The 15855-nt window shown below is 48.4% G+C and overlaps 1 protein-coding gene across 6 annotated transcripts in view; it reads left to right on the forward strand.

Annotated features, from left to right (window-relative positions):
* The window catches only part of EXD3 (exonuclease 3'-5' domain containing 3), a 213287-nt gene that overhangs the window by 52614 nt on the left and 144818 nt on the right, over positions 1 to 15855 (forward strand). For 5 of the 6 annotated variants that reach the window (XM_039561844.1, XM_039561848.1, XM_039561846.1 and 2 more), the window contains exons 4-6: positions 5526 to 5590; positions 9308 to 9475; positions 10707 to 10874. In XM_039561844.1, the coding sequence (XP_039417778.1) occupies positions 5526 to 5590; positions 9308 to 9475; positions 10707 to 10874 (401 nt within the window). The remainder of the gene's footprint in view (positions 1 to 5525; positions 5591 to 9307; positions 9476 to 10706; positions 10875 to 15855) is intronic. The other variant, XM_039561847.1, reaches the window with a different exon arrangement.

Here is a 15855-nt window from a genome sequence, read left to right on the forward strand (position 1 = left end):
AAAAATAGATATCTTTTTAGCTCTGTGATTGTACTCTGGATCTGATGCTTCTTTCCCGTCCTGCACTTGAGTCCTCTGGGGCTGCTGCTGTTCCTGGCAGTCTCGGTCTCTTACATAATTAAGAAGTTTCCCCTTGATTCTGGACAGTACCAGTTTTCTTCCCCTTTGCAGGATTGATGAGTTTGAAAGAAGAAATAGTTCGTTTTCTGGAGTGCTGTTTTAGGTGTTTTTAAACTGAATTCCCATTTCTATGAAAGTGCCATTAACTCAGTGTAAGGACATTAACTTGCACCCTGGCTGTGACAGATCCTCCTGTTCCTGGCCTGAGGAGGTTGGCAAGACAGTGGGAGTGAGGAATGGCTCATTCCAGGGCACTGATTGTTGTCCTCCTTCTGGGAACGTGGTGACTCGCTGCTCACCCTTCCCTCAACACTGAGATGGTTCATGGGAACAAAACCTAATGCTCTTCATCACTGAAAAAGTGCATGGAGCTGGTGGATAAAGGAAGTAAGGATAGCCTGGCTGAGTTTTTGAAGGTGTCCCTGCCCATGGCAGGGGTGGCACTGGATGGGCTTTCAGGTCCCTTCCAACCCAAACCAGTCTGGGAATCTGTGATGTTGTTGTTGCTCAGGTGTCTGTACACTCTGGGTGGGAGAGGAATGTGGATGTTCTCGGGCTGATGTAGGGAGAGGGGGAGGAAGGCCCCTGTTTGGAGCACTGGGGTGGGGCTGTGCTGAGCCTGCCCTGCCCCACAGAGCTCTCCTGTCTCTCCATTGACAAAAAGCGCTAAGAAAATAAGAGGTCAATGTTGTGCTCAGCCAAGCAAGCCTTCTCTTTTAATGAGAGTGCATTTTGTTTGATCTGTGCTTTTGGGGGGGAAATGATGAATTTTAGCCATTATGAAAACAAAAGCCGTGGTTATTTGTAAGGATTGTTTTATAAGAAGCATATGTGTGCTTTATTATTCTTGTGCTTGAAGTGCGGGGATTGTTTTCAGTTGGGAGGCTGCAGGAGAAGAATGTGAACTTCTGACTCACTTAGAAATTGAGCATGTATCAGCCAAATGCTGAGGGTTCCTATTATGTTTTCATAACTCAAATTTCTCAGAATGGAAAGGGTCTCACTTGCCCTTGATTAGAGAGTGACTTTTGTTGCCATTGAGAAAGGCTGGCTTCTTTTCTAGAAAAACTTGTCTTGCTTTCAATGCACTTAATTTCCCTTCGTTTCCCTTTTCCCTCCCCAGCACGGCAGTTTCTCCATGTTCTGCCTGTGCACCTCATTCTCCACCATATTTCTGTTTGAGCTCCTAATTGTGGCTTTCCAATAACGGTGTAGTCAGCAGCATAGAGCAAGGTATGGCTTCCCAGAATGATCGCAGGAAAGTGTGGGCTCAGCTAATGGCACTTGAGGAATTCTGGCTTTTGCCTAGAAGAAGCAAATGAGAAACATGCAATGAGTATTGCCTGCAGAGCAGGATGCAGCCCCAGCCATTCTGTGATTGTGTGCTTGGTGATAAGCTAATGCAGGGATATTGGAGAACACAGGTCCACATTCAGGAGGACCAATTCTATGATACAGAATTGCATCTTGTCACATTGACAGAGTAGATCCAAACCAGAGACTCATGGAGGATCGCTGGCCTTGCAAGGTGCATCACTGAATTAGAAGTTTCTGCTAAACCAAGTCTGTCTGGAACATGGTAAAGAACCACAAAAAGATAAGCCTCAAGATACTGGCCTCCTCCCTGGAGTGAAGCAAAATATTTCCTGCTGAGTGAAACAACCATCTCAGTGTGATTGGAATAAAGCTTTGCCCCTGTTCTCGGTACAGGCAGAGAACTGGGCTGGGGGGATCACTCCGGGCTGACTTTTCCATCTGGCCTATGAACAAAACATAAACGGTTCTGCAGTTCCCAGTGATGTCTGGGATCTTTGTGGGTCCCTTCCAGCTCAGGATATTCTGTGGTTCCATGAATTTGTGATTCTGTAATTAACATTTTGTTCTTGACCTTTCCTGTCCATGACTTTCTGCTGTGACAGTTTGGGGGCTGTGGCCCTGCATTTCACTCACTTTTGTTGCCTTCTTTGGGGTTGCTTTTTTCCTTCTTTCAGTATCTTTTCTTTTGCTGACTGTAATTCTTCCAGGTTTTGGGCCACAGGGCATTTTAATGGCTTTGGGCACAAAGAGAAAGTGTCAGGAGGTTTTTTCCTTGGGAAATTCCTCCTCTGGGGTTGGATGTCTCCCTTTCCTCAGGCAAGAGACACAAGGAGGCTCAGTCAGAACGTGGGGTTCTCTTGCCAGGGCGTTTCAGCTGCACTGGTGAATAATGCAGCAGAATTTTGCAAGGACAACACTGCAAACCTCACCAGCAAACCCAGTGCTTACCTCACCAGCCCCCAGGCACCGCTTTTGTTGTAATCACAGCAGGGTTTGAGTGATGGATGCACAAAGGAAATGGAGAGAATGAACAGAAAGTAGTTTATGGCTTTCCTCAAAGGCACTTTTCTAACTCAAAAATATAAGCCTTGTGGTTTATATGGTTTTCAAATGTAACCACAGATCTTGAGAATTGGAAGACATTTGATTTACCGTCTCCTGCAATTTTGGTACCAGGTTCAGGGCAGAGCTCATTAATTTTCAAAATGAAAAACGTTCAAAGGAGATACATTAATGTGAAATGTTTAAAACAGGAACATGCTGTTGGGAGAAACTGTCAGTGCAAGACCTTGAGGTCTTTTGTGTCTTGTGGAGTAGGTGCAGAGGTGTCTTTTTTTGGTCTTCACCAATGTTCTCTAACCTTGATTTGGTGAGGCTTTTCCAGCTGTTTTAAAGTCTGCAATCCCCATTTCAGAGCTGTGAAGGGTCAGTGTCAGACTGAGTACTTTCTCTTGAGCTCAGTCTAGGAACTGGATGGGCTCAGCTGCCTGGGACACGTCTCATGGCCCTCCTCAGCTGTCACAGCTGCAGCAGGGAGAGCTCGTGTTCTCTGACTTTCCACACTGGGGTTTGTTTTGCTGGTTTGCACCCTTGTTTTTATTTTACTCATTGAGTGCCCCTTGCTAATAGCTGGATATCTCTTCAGGATGTAGGACTTCACATTTCCATCCTCTGACTCAGCTGGAGAGTAACTGGCTGCAATAGCTCAAGGTCCAGCATGGACTGCGGTGTCCTCCGTCTGGTGGGATGAGACAAGGGCATGAGGGCTTTGCTCTCCTGTTTATGTCTGGCTCTGGGAGCAAATGCTTGTGGGTTATTTTGTTATGTTTAGCCTCTGGCTGTGTCTCGTCCTTAGATTCCCAGAAGCCAGGTAAGGCAGGGAACAGCCCTATGCAGACACCAGCAGATTTCTCTCCTTGTTCAATCCCTGTCCTCTGGCAGTGGGAAGCCATTCCCCCTTGTTCTGTCCCTCCAGGCCCTTGTCCAAAATCCCTCTCCAGCTCTCCTGGAGCTCCTCCAGGCACTGGAAGGGGCTCTGAGCTCTCCCTGGAGCCTCTGGACTCTCTCCAGCAGGTCCATGTCCCTCCTGTGCTGAGGAGCCCGGAGTGGATGCTGTGCTCCAGGTGTGCTCTGTGGGAATAACCCAGCTCTGGGTGTGTTTGTTCCCTGGGTACCTGTGGCTGCTCAGTGCCACGCTGGCACCGCTGACCTGGTTAAAACTGACTGCAGAGATGTTTTCCTCCAGCTATATCAGCTCGGGTTTCAGAGGCAGGGAGGTAAGGTAGGAACAGTCAGTAGGAAAAGGCTGGGTTTGCTGACTGAGGTTTAGAAAGCTCTTAACAAGTTGAATTATTGGTTGTATCTGAAGTGAAACACTGCTCTCCTAACTGCTCTCATTTCCTGTATCATTCCAGCCTGTTCCCTGCATTAATTACAGCTCAGATTTACAGTGTATTTGGTTACACACTGCGTTGCATTCTCTTTTTTTTCCTGTGTGTGTATAAATTTCTTTGGGAGTCAGGCCAAGAGGAGAGTGTGCAGATATGCACACACACATGGACTGAATTTGACTGTAATTTGCTAATTTACTGGGGAGAAGGGATCTGGCATTTCTTCTGTTTTGGTAAAAAAAGAGCCTTTTCTTTTTCCAAAGGAGGAGCAGTAGCTAAGAACAGCCAGTGTTTGGAGAGTTCAACATTTCAGAACAACCAGAGATGAGAGAAAATATTATCTTGTGAATTGTAAATGTGGCATTTTTAATTTGGCTGGTGTTTCCCAGAGGTTAGTGGATAATGGGAACACTATCATGCTCTTGGCTCGACCAGTAATCAGCTTGCTACTTCAAATATTTTATAAATGCAGTGCCTCAGTTCAGCTGGATGAGGTAGAGCCTTTCACAGCTGAAGGAGTTTTTTGTGACCTGAAATATGAAGTGCGATGGGATACTGAGCATGAAATCTAGCATTTGGAAATGAGCTCTTTAGGAACTGTAAAACACAGAAGGTGATTGAAAGGAAGTTTCCTTTTCTGTTTAACATTTTTCTTTTGGCTGTATGAAAACATAAGAGGAGGTGCATTAGGAGGAGTGGTTTTGGAGAGTTCATTCAGATTTTTAAATTCATTCTTCACATTTAAACTGTTGATGCTGCAGACGATTTTTATTCAGAATATTTTGTGTCATGGTTTCGTAGGTTAATGATTGGGTATTAAGTAGAATCAGATATCAAACATGTTACTGCTTTCAAAATGAAATATTCCTGCACAATTGCTTTAGCAGTACTGGTGTGATGAATTTTGGTATGATGACTATTGCTATGATGAATATTGGTATGATGAATGTATGAGGAATGACAACACAGAAAAGAACAACTGAATGCAAGTTCTGCAGTAACTAGGCGAAAAGTAAGAGGAAAATTCCAAATAACCTTCTTTTGAAATATTTGATCCCTCTTTGTTTAGCCTTGCCACTCATCACAGCAGCCTTTCATCTTCCCTCTTCCTCAGGCACCCTCTTGCCTGAATCCCGCTGGAGCCCCATTGTTGTCCAGCCTGGCAGGGCAGCCCCCCCGGGCACACCCAGAGCTCTGAGCTGGCCCAGCTGGGGCTGAGCCACCCCAAAGTCACCTCACCCACTGCCTCCTCCATTGCCAGGCTGCCAAGAGGTTCCACTGCAGAGCCCTGCGTTAAAAACTCCTGTGCTGCTCATCCCTCCTGACCTGGGCAAGGTGCTGGCTCCTCCAGGGCCGTGTGGGTGCCTCTGGAGAGGGGTGGGGGTGTGCAGGGCGTGGGGCAGCAGCAGGATTGGGCTGGAGCTGCAGCAGCACAGCTTTGGAGTGCAGCAGCCCACGGGGTGCTGAGTTAAAGCCGTGCCTGGCTGCTGGCTGTGATGTTGTTGGGATTTCAGAGTGCAGGGTTTTACACACTAATCCTGACTGGCAGTTGGAGCTCGGGGGTTTCCAACACGGAGTAGCTGATTTCTCTGGGGTGAAACAATGCCCCAGTGTGTCTGGGCTGCCTCTACAGAGCCAATAAATCTGGTTTGTTTTGTTTTTCTCCCTCCTTTTCTCTCTCTCTTCCCCCTCCTCCAGGCCAGGACCCGCTCCTACTGCTGAAAACCCTTCAGCTTCTCTGGACAAAGCATGAGCTGGAGAAGGTAAGGCTGAGCCCTGCACACAGCAGTTCCTCTGGATGCAGAGCATGTCCAGGCACAGGACACTCGGGTCAGACCCGCAATCCTTCACGGCTGCTTTCATTCCAGCACTCAGGGGAAGAGCCTCTGCATTTGCAGCTACAAGTGAAAAGAAAAGGTAGCTTTGTGTGATGGGGAGCAGCTCAGGGGCTCCTAGAAAAGAGCTGGAGTTTCCAGGGCTGAGTTACAGAAGGAAAGAAAATCAAAGTTGCTTTTGTTTTGTTTTAAACACTTTTTTTGTCCATTAAATGGAGGATCTTGGGGGGAGGGGGAAAAATATTTCTAGTAGCTGAAAAAAATGAGAGTTGAAGTCAGTAGAGAAGTGCTTTTTGCCAAGTGGATATATTAAAGCTTTAATATTTGAAGGTTGGTGGGGTTTTTTTCTGATTTACTTTGGTTTTGCCTTTTAGAGTGGTAAATGCAATTTACATTGCTGTCTAAAATTAGTGCTGTATTTTTGTACAGCAACCTATGGGCTCTACATGGAGATTTCTCATAGGCAGTAAAATATATTTCATCTAAATTTGGGAGCTTGAAAACTAACAGAAACAGTTGCATCAGCTGAGGGGTGACTTTTCCATGTTTAACTCTGTGCTGTTCAGGCAGGTTCATGAGGTGGTTCCTTTTCTAGGAGGCCCAGAGCCCTGCAGCTCCCACAAAACCACGTGGAACACATCCTGTGTGGAATGGCCAACGTGGCTGAGGACCTGGTGGACGTGCTCCATCCTGGGTATCTGCAGGGTTTAGTCACTGTCCTGGTCTGCTGCTCTTAGACTTTCCATTACTGGTAGTCTGTGGCTGCCAGCTGGAATAAACAACTGGAAACCCGGTGTGAGAGGTGCCTTTCCAAATGGTCACTCACTGGCGGAGACTTGAACTCAGCAACTCTGAAGCCTTGAGCTTTCCATCAACTTTTGTTAGATCTGGAGGAAAAAAAAATATTATCCTTTAGGTCTGGAGGGCAGTTAATCCCACAAAACAACAGCAGGAAAGAGTAATCATCAAAATCTCTGCACTGGGCACCCTGGGATCTGTATGTGGATTGGAAAAAAAATACTCTGGAAAAGACAAAGCCTCCCATGGAAGTGTCCTTTGGCAGAGAGCACTGCAGTGATCCTGCTGGGGGTGGAAAAGCTGGAGGGTCCCCAGGAGCCATGGAATCACAGGCTGGTTTAGGCTGGGAAGGAGTTTAAAAGCTCATCCAGTGCCACTCCTGCCATGGGCAGGGACACCTCCCACTGTCCCAGGCTGCTCCAAGCCCCAATGTCCAGCCTGGCCTTGGGCACTGCCAGGGATCCAGGGGCAGCCCCAGCTGCTCTGGGCACCCTGTGCCAGGGCCTGCCCACCCTCCCAGGGAACAATTCCTTCCCAATATCCCATCCAGCCCTGCCCTCTGGCAGTGGGAAGCCATTCCCTGTGTCCTGTCCCTCTGTGTCCTTGTCCCCAGTCCCTCTCCAGCTCTCCTGGAGCCCCTTTAGGCCTTGGAAGGGGCTCTGAGCTCTCCCTGGAGTTCTGGAACTGGGATATAAGAGATGGTCCGTTCCTACATAGGAATGACAGGAAGCATCAGCAGACTGCCTGGAGCTGTGGGACTGGAAATAGGGGACCAAAGCTGAGTAAAGGAGTGTGTAGTTTGAGCATCAGCAACATTTTCCTATTCCCATGATCTGTCAGGCTGTAGAAATCCCCCAAGGAGCATTCCCTGCCATGGGAATCAATTGAAATGGAAATGGCAATTACACGTTTGAGAGGAATCCTTCTCTGGCAGAGGGTCGAGCCAGGCAGCACAGCTCTCTTTCCTCTCTGGTTTAGGTGTCTCATGCCCTTTTGTTCTCTGCCTTACCCCTCAGACTGTACATGCCATAGCTGAAGGCTTGCTGGGAGGTTTGGGAGGAGGCTTTTTCCCAGCTCATCACTGGTACGAAGGCCAGACTCGGTGCAGATGAGCACAGTTTGTGCTGCCGGCGGTTGTCAGTGCTGGGAGCTGCTCTGCCTGTGCCAGCAGGACCTGGTGTCTGCTGGAGCCCATCCTGCCAGAGCCCGGGCTCAGATTCCAGCCCAAGGACGAGCTGAGTGGGGTGGTGGAAGCTCCAAATGTGCTGAAGTGGGGCTTTGGGGGGAAAAAGCCATTTCCAAACAGTGCAGTGGGGTTGGCGAGTTGCTTTGTTTTCCTTTGGCTGTTGTATTGGATGTTTGTGGTTGGATCAGAGCTCGGCTTTGCCTTCTGCTGCATCTCCCAGGGAAGCTGGAGCCCTGTGTTTAACGTCGCAAACTCTTGCCACAGGGAAGATTACTGACAGGGAGAAATCCCTTATCTGAAGTCCCATCTCCGTTAGTCATCGGCTTTTTTATACCGCCTTTGATAGCCTAGTGAGAAAGAAACAGTTTCTGTCAAAAACCATAGGTTCTGTGGGTTTTCCAGACATGAAAGACACTCTGGAAAATTACTGTCTTCCAGTAAAAATTGTCGATGAATAAAAAAAGAGCAAATTCATTGGCAAATTTTCTGTAGATTTTATTTTGTTTTCCATGTCGTTCTTCAAACTTTATATTGTTTCCACTGGGAGCTCCGAATGGGGCCATGAAATCCAGTAAATTACAAGTGCTGGCTGCAGCAGGAATGAGCATCTTTTAGATTTGGCTTTTTAGCCAGAAAAGAAAGAGAGCAGCTGTTCTCAGTGATTTCTTGTTTTCTGTCTCTGCTTTCGCCCTGCTCACGCTGGTGATGTACCATGCAGTGAGAGGTCCTGTGTGGGTACTGAGGATGCCACTTCCTCACCCTGCCAACCCTCCCAGCTCCCTGGAAACTACTTCTAATGTAAACATTATAGAGATATTGCTCAGTACTGCTAATTTATCACTTCTACCAGATGGGGAGTAAGTAGCCTATTAACATTCACAAAGTGAGGGTCCAATTCCTTCACATTTCTAAACACATCACCCTGGGATTCCTAAGATTTATGGCATGGAGTTTTCCCATGTTCTGAGCCCCTTTGTGGGGCCTTTGGGCTCATGGAGGTGTGCAGTGCCCACAGGGGCAGGAGGTGCTCAGGGAGCTTTGGGGGAAGGAGCACAGATTTGGAGGATGGCAATGTGACAGAGTTTGAACTCAGAAATTTCATTCACTTTGATCTGAGTGTAAAATCCAAACTATTTTGAGACTCCGAAATATTCTGATTACAGTGAGGAGTGTTGCTCTGTTGTGGCTGAAGCGGGCATAAAGTCAAATATGCAAGTCTGTGGTGCAGCAGTGAGGAGGGGTTCTTGTCCTACTCCTCATAGGTATCTTAGAAGATCAGCATGTTTTTGAGCCCACTTCTCTGTTCTCTACCTTCAGTATTGCCATTTTCCCAATAACACCCCTCTCTCCAGCTCACTTCTTTTCTCCCCCTCCCCCAAATCCCAAGCCCCTTTGTCTGCCCCACAGAACAACTTCTCTGTCTTTATGGGATAATTAGTGTGGACAATTGCTGCTTTTCCCATTGGGTTTGAGATGCAGTGAGCCATGAAGGAATCTGTAATGACATGAAAAGTCACTGGAGGCGCGGATGGTGGCTGAATAGCAACAGTTACCTCTCTGAATAGATTACATTAAAAAAAATAAAGCTTTGTGTTCAGCTGGGGGAAGGGAAGATTCACTAATCTTTTTGTACATGACAATGTGGTTTTGTATCTCGGCAGCTCAAGGAAGAAATCAGGCGGGGCTTTGCCAGACTGGAGGACCCCTTGGCAGGACTCCTGGCCATGCTGGAGAGCAGCAGTGATTGGAAGGGGAAAGGGCATTCACTGGGGTATTGCATCACCACGGAGCTGCAGCTTTGGATAAAAGAGCATCCTGCTGTCCCACAGGTTAGAAGAAGAGAAAGCAAGAGTGCTGGGAGAGAGTAGGGAGCAATTGATTTTAATGTTCCTCAAGTATCTCCAGTTTCACTTTATTCCAAAGTCCAGCAGCTTCTCTGTAGCCTTATACAGAGTGTGACAAGGTGTGAAACTCACAGTGAGATGTTGTTACTGGTGGCATGCTGGCCTGAAAATGAAATCATGTTGGAAGCTGTGCTGCCAGAGCTGTTTCCCCTCCAAAGTTGGGATTTCCATCTCTCCAGATCAAACTTTGATGGAGCGTTGCTCTTGCAGCCTTTCCAGGCTGGAGGCTCTCCCACTGGAACCCACATCCCTGCTGTCAGGAGAAACCCAGTTGCAGAAATCTGCTCTGTGTGTTCTTCCAGCTCTGCAAATAGAAGCCAGTTACCGTAGGATTGCTTAATTCCTGCCATATGGTGGGAATGCAGAAAATGGGAACAGCCTGCCTTTTCAGCAGCTGAATGATTAGTTCTGTGAAGTTGGGTCATCAGATTATATATCCTAATGTTTACCATTCCTTCTGCCTTCAGATATTCTGACCTACTGAGATGTTCTCTTTTGTGTAAGCTTTTGGCTCTGAACTGCAGGATACTTTCATACTTGTGTTGCTTCCTTTCCCATTTTTCCAAATGGCTCTGGTTAGATGTTGAGCTCTGCCATTACAGGATGGGCAAAGTGCAGGGAAGTGTTGCTGGCACTGAAATTCCTGTGTCATGAGTGAGTGATCATGTGGGAACACAAGGATTAGTACCTGTGTCTGTGCATCTCTTGATAGTGCTTTTGCTTTTCCTACCCCTCATGCACCCAGCAGCAAGCCTGGGAGTGAAAATGGAATTCTTATGCCTGATAGGCGAGATCTTCCTGGAGGGGAGTCGCTGGATTCAAAGGTTTTCTGCTGGGAACTAGAGGGGAGAATTTCTGAAGAGCTCTGTTAGCACAGAGGGCATTTTTCCAGTTTCAGATTTTACTTTTGCACAAGGCCCTATCCCTTCTCCAGAACTACCCCACAAACACTGCATGTTCTTAAACTGAATGCTGTGAAAAAAATGTGTATCATATTGTTCTGATTTCTGCCTGCAGACTCCATGGGGAAATCGGAGAATCCCTTCCAGAGGAATTCACTTACTCTGTTTAAACAGGCTGCGTTTTCAGCCGCTGTTGAGCCGCAGCCATCTTTACCAAACCTGTGTTTGATTGCTTTTTTGGTTGTTTTTTGAAGTCTGGCACCAAGCTGAAGAAGCTGCAGGCCCGTGTGCTCGGAATGCTCTCGCAGTGCCCAACTAATCTGCTTGACCCCCTGATTAGCATTTACCAGCTCCACACAGCGGACCGGAACTATTTGCTTGAACATGTCAGTCATCTTTATCTCCAGGGCAATTACAAAGAGGTGGGTCATGTCTTTCAAATAAATTTACCTTCCCAGCTCTCTGTGAATGTCTGTGTCCTTTTTTTTGGATGCATTTCAATGTGAATTCCGTTTCATCCCAGCAGCTGCACGCTGTGAATGCTGCAGCTTAACGTGCTCTTCCCATGTACAGGAGCAGGCTGGGCTCAACCTCAGCTTTTCTGCTGGCTGAGGACAGAATGCCAGGGAATGCTCCCTCCACTCCTTTGCTGACCTTTGAAAGTAATAGGTTAATAGGCTTTAATTTGGAGAATTTAAAGGGATGGCTGTGTTCTTTTTTGTTTTCCTTGTCCTTAGCAAGAAAAGAAGGGATTTTAGTCCTTGGTCATAGACCTGTTGTGCTATCTGCAGCCTGCCTGCAGCCAGAGGCCTTGGAAAACCTCACTGTGGGATTGCCCCAACCTCAGGTCTCAGTTGGAGGAGTTTTGAAGCCTCTTTACCACCGAGGCTCATATTCCAAATGTGTAACACCTCCTGTGTTTGTGTCTGGGTGGTTGACGCAGGCAAGAGTTCACCAGACCCAGGATCTGGTGTGTTTTACCCTGTTCTACAGCACTGCAGCATCTCTGGCATGGTTGCCCCATCCCTGGCATTGTTCCAGGCCAGGTTGGATGGAGCTTGGAGCAGCCTGGGATATTGGAAGGTGTCCCTGGCCATGGCAGGGGGTGGAACTGGGTGGGCTTGAACTGGATGGCCTTGAAGGTCCCTCCCCACCATTCTATGACATTTCTTTTTTAAAGGCAAGGGGGTTTGTTTTTCTCCCAGGAGCATGGTTCGTTTGGATGGTGTATAACAACTTGATCTTGTTTAGCAAAAGTAAAAACTCAAATAGCATTCTTAAAATCCTGTTCTTCAGTAAAGCTGAATTCCCAAGTGACCTCCTGGAATCCCATTCTTGTTGATTTCTTTCAATACTGAAACAAAGATATTTTGTATTTGGTTTGAAATTCCCAGGTAGCTGCTTGAAACTTCCTCTTGTGCTCAAAAAGTTTTTGAATGTGAGTACTTGACAACTACAACAGAAATGTCTTATCTGACTATATTCAAGAGGGATTTTTAGGTTCATGGTTCCAAAGATATTTGATGTTTTCATTAGAAATACAGTTCTTTCTAGATCCAGCTTTGGAAAGCTCTAGGTTTTTTTGGTGAAGTTGTTGTTCTGTTTTTTCTTTCACAGCAGAGCTCATTTACTGCTCATTCCCAGAGTGAAGAACAGGAAACCTCAACAACTTCTCACTCTCAGCCATAGCTTTCTTCTAGCTTTGTTTTATTACCAGAAGGATGAATAGAATTATCTTCAAAAATAGCAGGAAGTCTTTTACTGCCCTTGGGGACCGAACATACCTAAGTCAGACTAACCCCAAACAACATGGAGCTGGGGCTCTGAGCATTGCAGTGGCTCTGGGTGTCCGTCTGTCCTGCTCTTCCCCATCTCTCAGCTGGGGCAGTGAAGCAGATTTACATGTAGGATTTTTGACTCTTCAGCCTCTCACCTGAAAGGACAGAAATCCATACAAACCCTGCCTGTCATTATTTATTTTCTTGCTGTATTTGCAATAAAACACCAGGCATTTTACTGTTCAGTACTTAAAAGGGCTTATAAAAAAGAGGGAGATTACATTTTTCATGGGCAGATAGTGATAGGACAAGGGCAACTATTTTAAACTAAAGGAGGAGAAATTTAGACAGGATATCAGGAAGAAATCCCTCCCTGGGAGGGTGGGCAGGCCCTGGCACAGGGTGCCCAGAGCAGCTGGGGCTGCCCCTGGATCCCTGGCAGTGCCCAAGGCCAGGCTGGACATTGGGGCTTGGAGCAGCCTGGGACAGTGGGAGGTGTCCCTGCCCATGGCAGGGGGTGGCACTGCATGGGTTTTACGGTCTTTTCCAGCCAAAACCAGTCTGGGATTCTGTGATTTATTCTAGAGCAGGTTATTCCCTTTGTCTGTGGTGTGCAAACCATGAATGTCCTCTGCCCTGAGAGTTCAGGCTCCTTTCCCTCATGGAGGTTTTGGAGAATGTTCCCTTTGGAAAACGGGATCCCAGAGCTCCGTGGGGCTGGCCGTGGCAGTTGTTTGTTTCTGAAGCACCTCTGGCCCTCCCTTACACCTGGTTTGGGGGAGCTGCTCGGAGGCAGAGCCCGGGGCTCGGGGCAGTGCTGGCACAGGGCACAGGAGAGGGGACTGGGGACAGGTGGAGGTGACAGTTCTGGTTTGGCAGCACGGGCTGTGCTGAGGAGGCACCTGCAGGGGAGCAGCACCAGCGGATGGCACTGTGCTCCCGGGATGTAGGGAGCAGGCAGATGCTGGGAGCTGGGGAAGAGCAGGGATGTGTAACTGGGGTTTTGAGGTGTCTGGGCTCTCTGGCGTTTTATCTTCCTTTTGTGACAGGGGCGTGCAGCTGCTGAAGGAGCAGTGAGAGCTTTGAGCAAAGTGAGGGGCTCCCAGCTCTGCTTGCCATGGCCCCCCATGGCATGGGGAGGTGGGAGCGTTCAGCATTCCCGCTCTGGGAGTTCCAGTGAAGCACAGCAGCCTTGCCCCCTTCCCAGAACCCCTCCAAAGCCAGCCACGGCTCCATGCCACCCTCCACCTGGGCTGTGCCAGTGGTGCCGGAGCCCAGCCGTGCTGCCGAACGGATGCGCTGTGGGAAGAGCGATGGGAGCCGGGGTTGTGGTGTGGGGAAGGGTCCTGGGGAACACCGTGTGGGAAGGGTGCTGAGGGCTGGAGGATGTGCTATGGGAAGGGCCCGGGATGAATGCAGTGTGGGGAGGTCTCTGCATGGATGTGGTGTGGGAAGGACATGGGTGTTTTGGTGTGGGAAGGACATGGGTATTACAGCTGGTGAGGGGTCAGTAGCTCTGACCGAGGAAGAGGTGACCGGTCTGGAGAGATGGTCCTGAAAGGAATCGCCTTCCCGAGGCCTGGTGTCTTCCCTCAGCTGCTGGCCAGGAGGGCCCTTGCAGAGACTGTCAGCTCTTTAGTGATTATCAGCTCGTGATTCCAGCTCAGCTCTGCAGGGCAGCCTCCAGGCCAGACCAGACCAGACCAGAGAGAGAGACGAGAGGCTCGTGTGGCTGGTTCCGCACGAGGAGCTTTATTGTTGGTCCGTACTCCTGGTCCGTACTCCGGCGAAGGGGAGGCCAGGGACGAGCGCTCTCTCCCCCGCAGGGGCAGAGGGCTGGCTTTTATAGGGATACAGGGGGTGGGTGTCAGAGGGTAAAGGCCAATGGGTTACAGAGGATCTGCATAGGGTCTCCCAGAGGATTCTGGGTCTGTCTTTTTCTCACCATAACTGAAGAGTAGCTGCCTTCCCAGGGGCGTCCTGCTGGGAGATTGCTCCATCTCCTTATCTCAGCAGACATCCCTCCAGGGCAGTGGCTGGGCATACCCTACACGTGGGTGTTTCAGTGGGGGAAGGGCACTGGGTGTTTCGGTGTGGGAAGGACATGGGTGTTTTGGTGTGGGAAGGACATGGGTGTTTCGGTGTGGGAAGGACATGGGTGTTTCGGTGTGGGAAGGACATGGGTGTTTTGGTGTGGGAAGGACATGGGTGTTTCGGTGTGGGAAGGGCTCTGGGTGTTTTGGTGTGGGAAGGACATGGGTGTTTCGGTGTGGGAAGGGCTCTGGGTGTTTCGGTGTGGGAAGGACTCTGGGTGTTTCGGTGTGGGAAGGACATGGGTGTTTTGGTGTGGGAAGGGCTCTGGGTGTTTCGGTGTGGGAAGGGCTCTGGGTGTTTTGGTGTGGGAAGGGCTCTGGGTGTTTTGGTGTGGGAAGGACATGGGTGTTTTGGTGTGGGAAAGGCTCTGGGTGTTTCGGTGTGGGAAGGACATGGGTGTTTCGGTGTGGGAAGGACATGGGTGTTTCGTGTGGGAAGGACATGGGTGTTTCGTGTGGGAAGGACATGGGTGTTTCGTGTGGGAAGGACATGGGTGTTTCGTGTGGGAAGGGTGCTGGGTGCCCGGGACAATGCCGGGATTCAGCAGACCAGGGGTAATGCAGCGCGAGCGGGGCTGTGAGAGGCCCTGAATAGGCCAGGCTGTGCTGGAGAAGAATGAGGGGTAGGCAGAAGGCAAGCTAGTGTTTCATGGTCATCTTATGTTACACTTCAGCCTTTCAAAGAGTGTCTGGGGCTGCTTGAATGAACCTCTCTTGCACTGCGAATGCGGGAGCCCGGAGACAAAGGGGACTCTTGTCACTCGCAGGCCCCTTTGGGGAATAAAAGCCATTGTCACATGAACAGGGGCAGTCTGGCAGGCTGTGCATGCTTCAGTGCCCCATGATATCGCTAAGTCTCAGCAGAAATCACATTCAGGGCCCTGTCAGCTTTGATTAGCAGGGTCTCATGACTTAATGTGCTGCGATATTTCATGTCTAAGGGTGGCGGCTGTCTTTCTGGGGGATGAATGCCCTCTATTGTCCACTGAGTTATTTTATTTACATTTTTTAAACAGCTTATAAAGGTAAAAAGATAGCTGTGCTTAGAGAAAAAAATCAAATTCCTTTGCTTCTGGATCAGCAGTGAGTGCTACTCGGGTCAGATACAGTGAAACTTGTTTTCACAGTCAGCATCAAAGTTCTCGTCTTGTTTAACAGCTTTATAGTAAATTCTGAACAGGTGGCAGTGGAGCTGGGTTTAGGAAGGAAACAATAAATAATCTTTTTAGCCTCTGACAACCAGAAATATTCTTGGGCCTGAGAGACCTCCCACTCCAGCCTCTGTATTGGTGATTCGCAGAGTTTCTCTCCCCTTCATCGCTTTGGTTCTTGAACATGAATATTGGATGCAGCCATTAGTATTTTATTTTTAACAGGATTTTCAGTTGCTGTCTGTTCAAATTTCTGTGTTTTCAAAAGCAGAGTATATTTTTTCTTCTAATGTTTTATCCATCAATTTCTAGAAATAATGACGGCTCATATGTTAAATTTCGTTAATGTTTGCTCTTTCAATTAAGATAATGTGGGTTATC

Source organism: Corvus cornix, chromosome 17, assembly GCF_000738735.6.
Source record: "Corvus cornix cornix isolate S_Up_H32 chromosome 17, ASM73873v5, whole genome shotgun sequence".
NCBI classification, from domain to species: domain Eukaryota; kingdom Metazoa; phylum Chordata; class Aves; order Passeriformes; family Corvidae; genus Corvus; species Corvus cornix.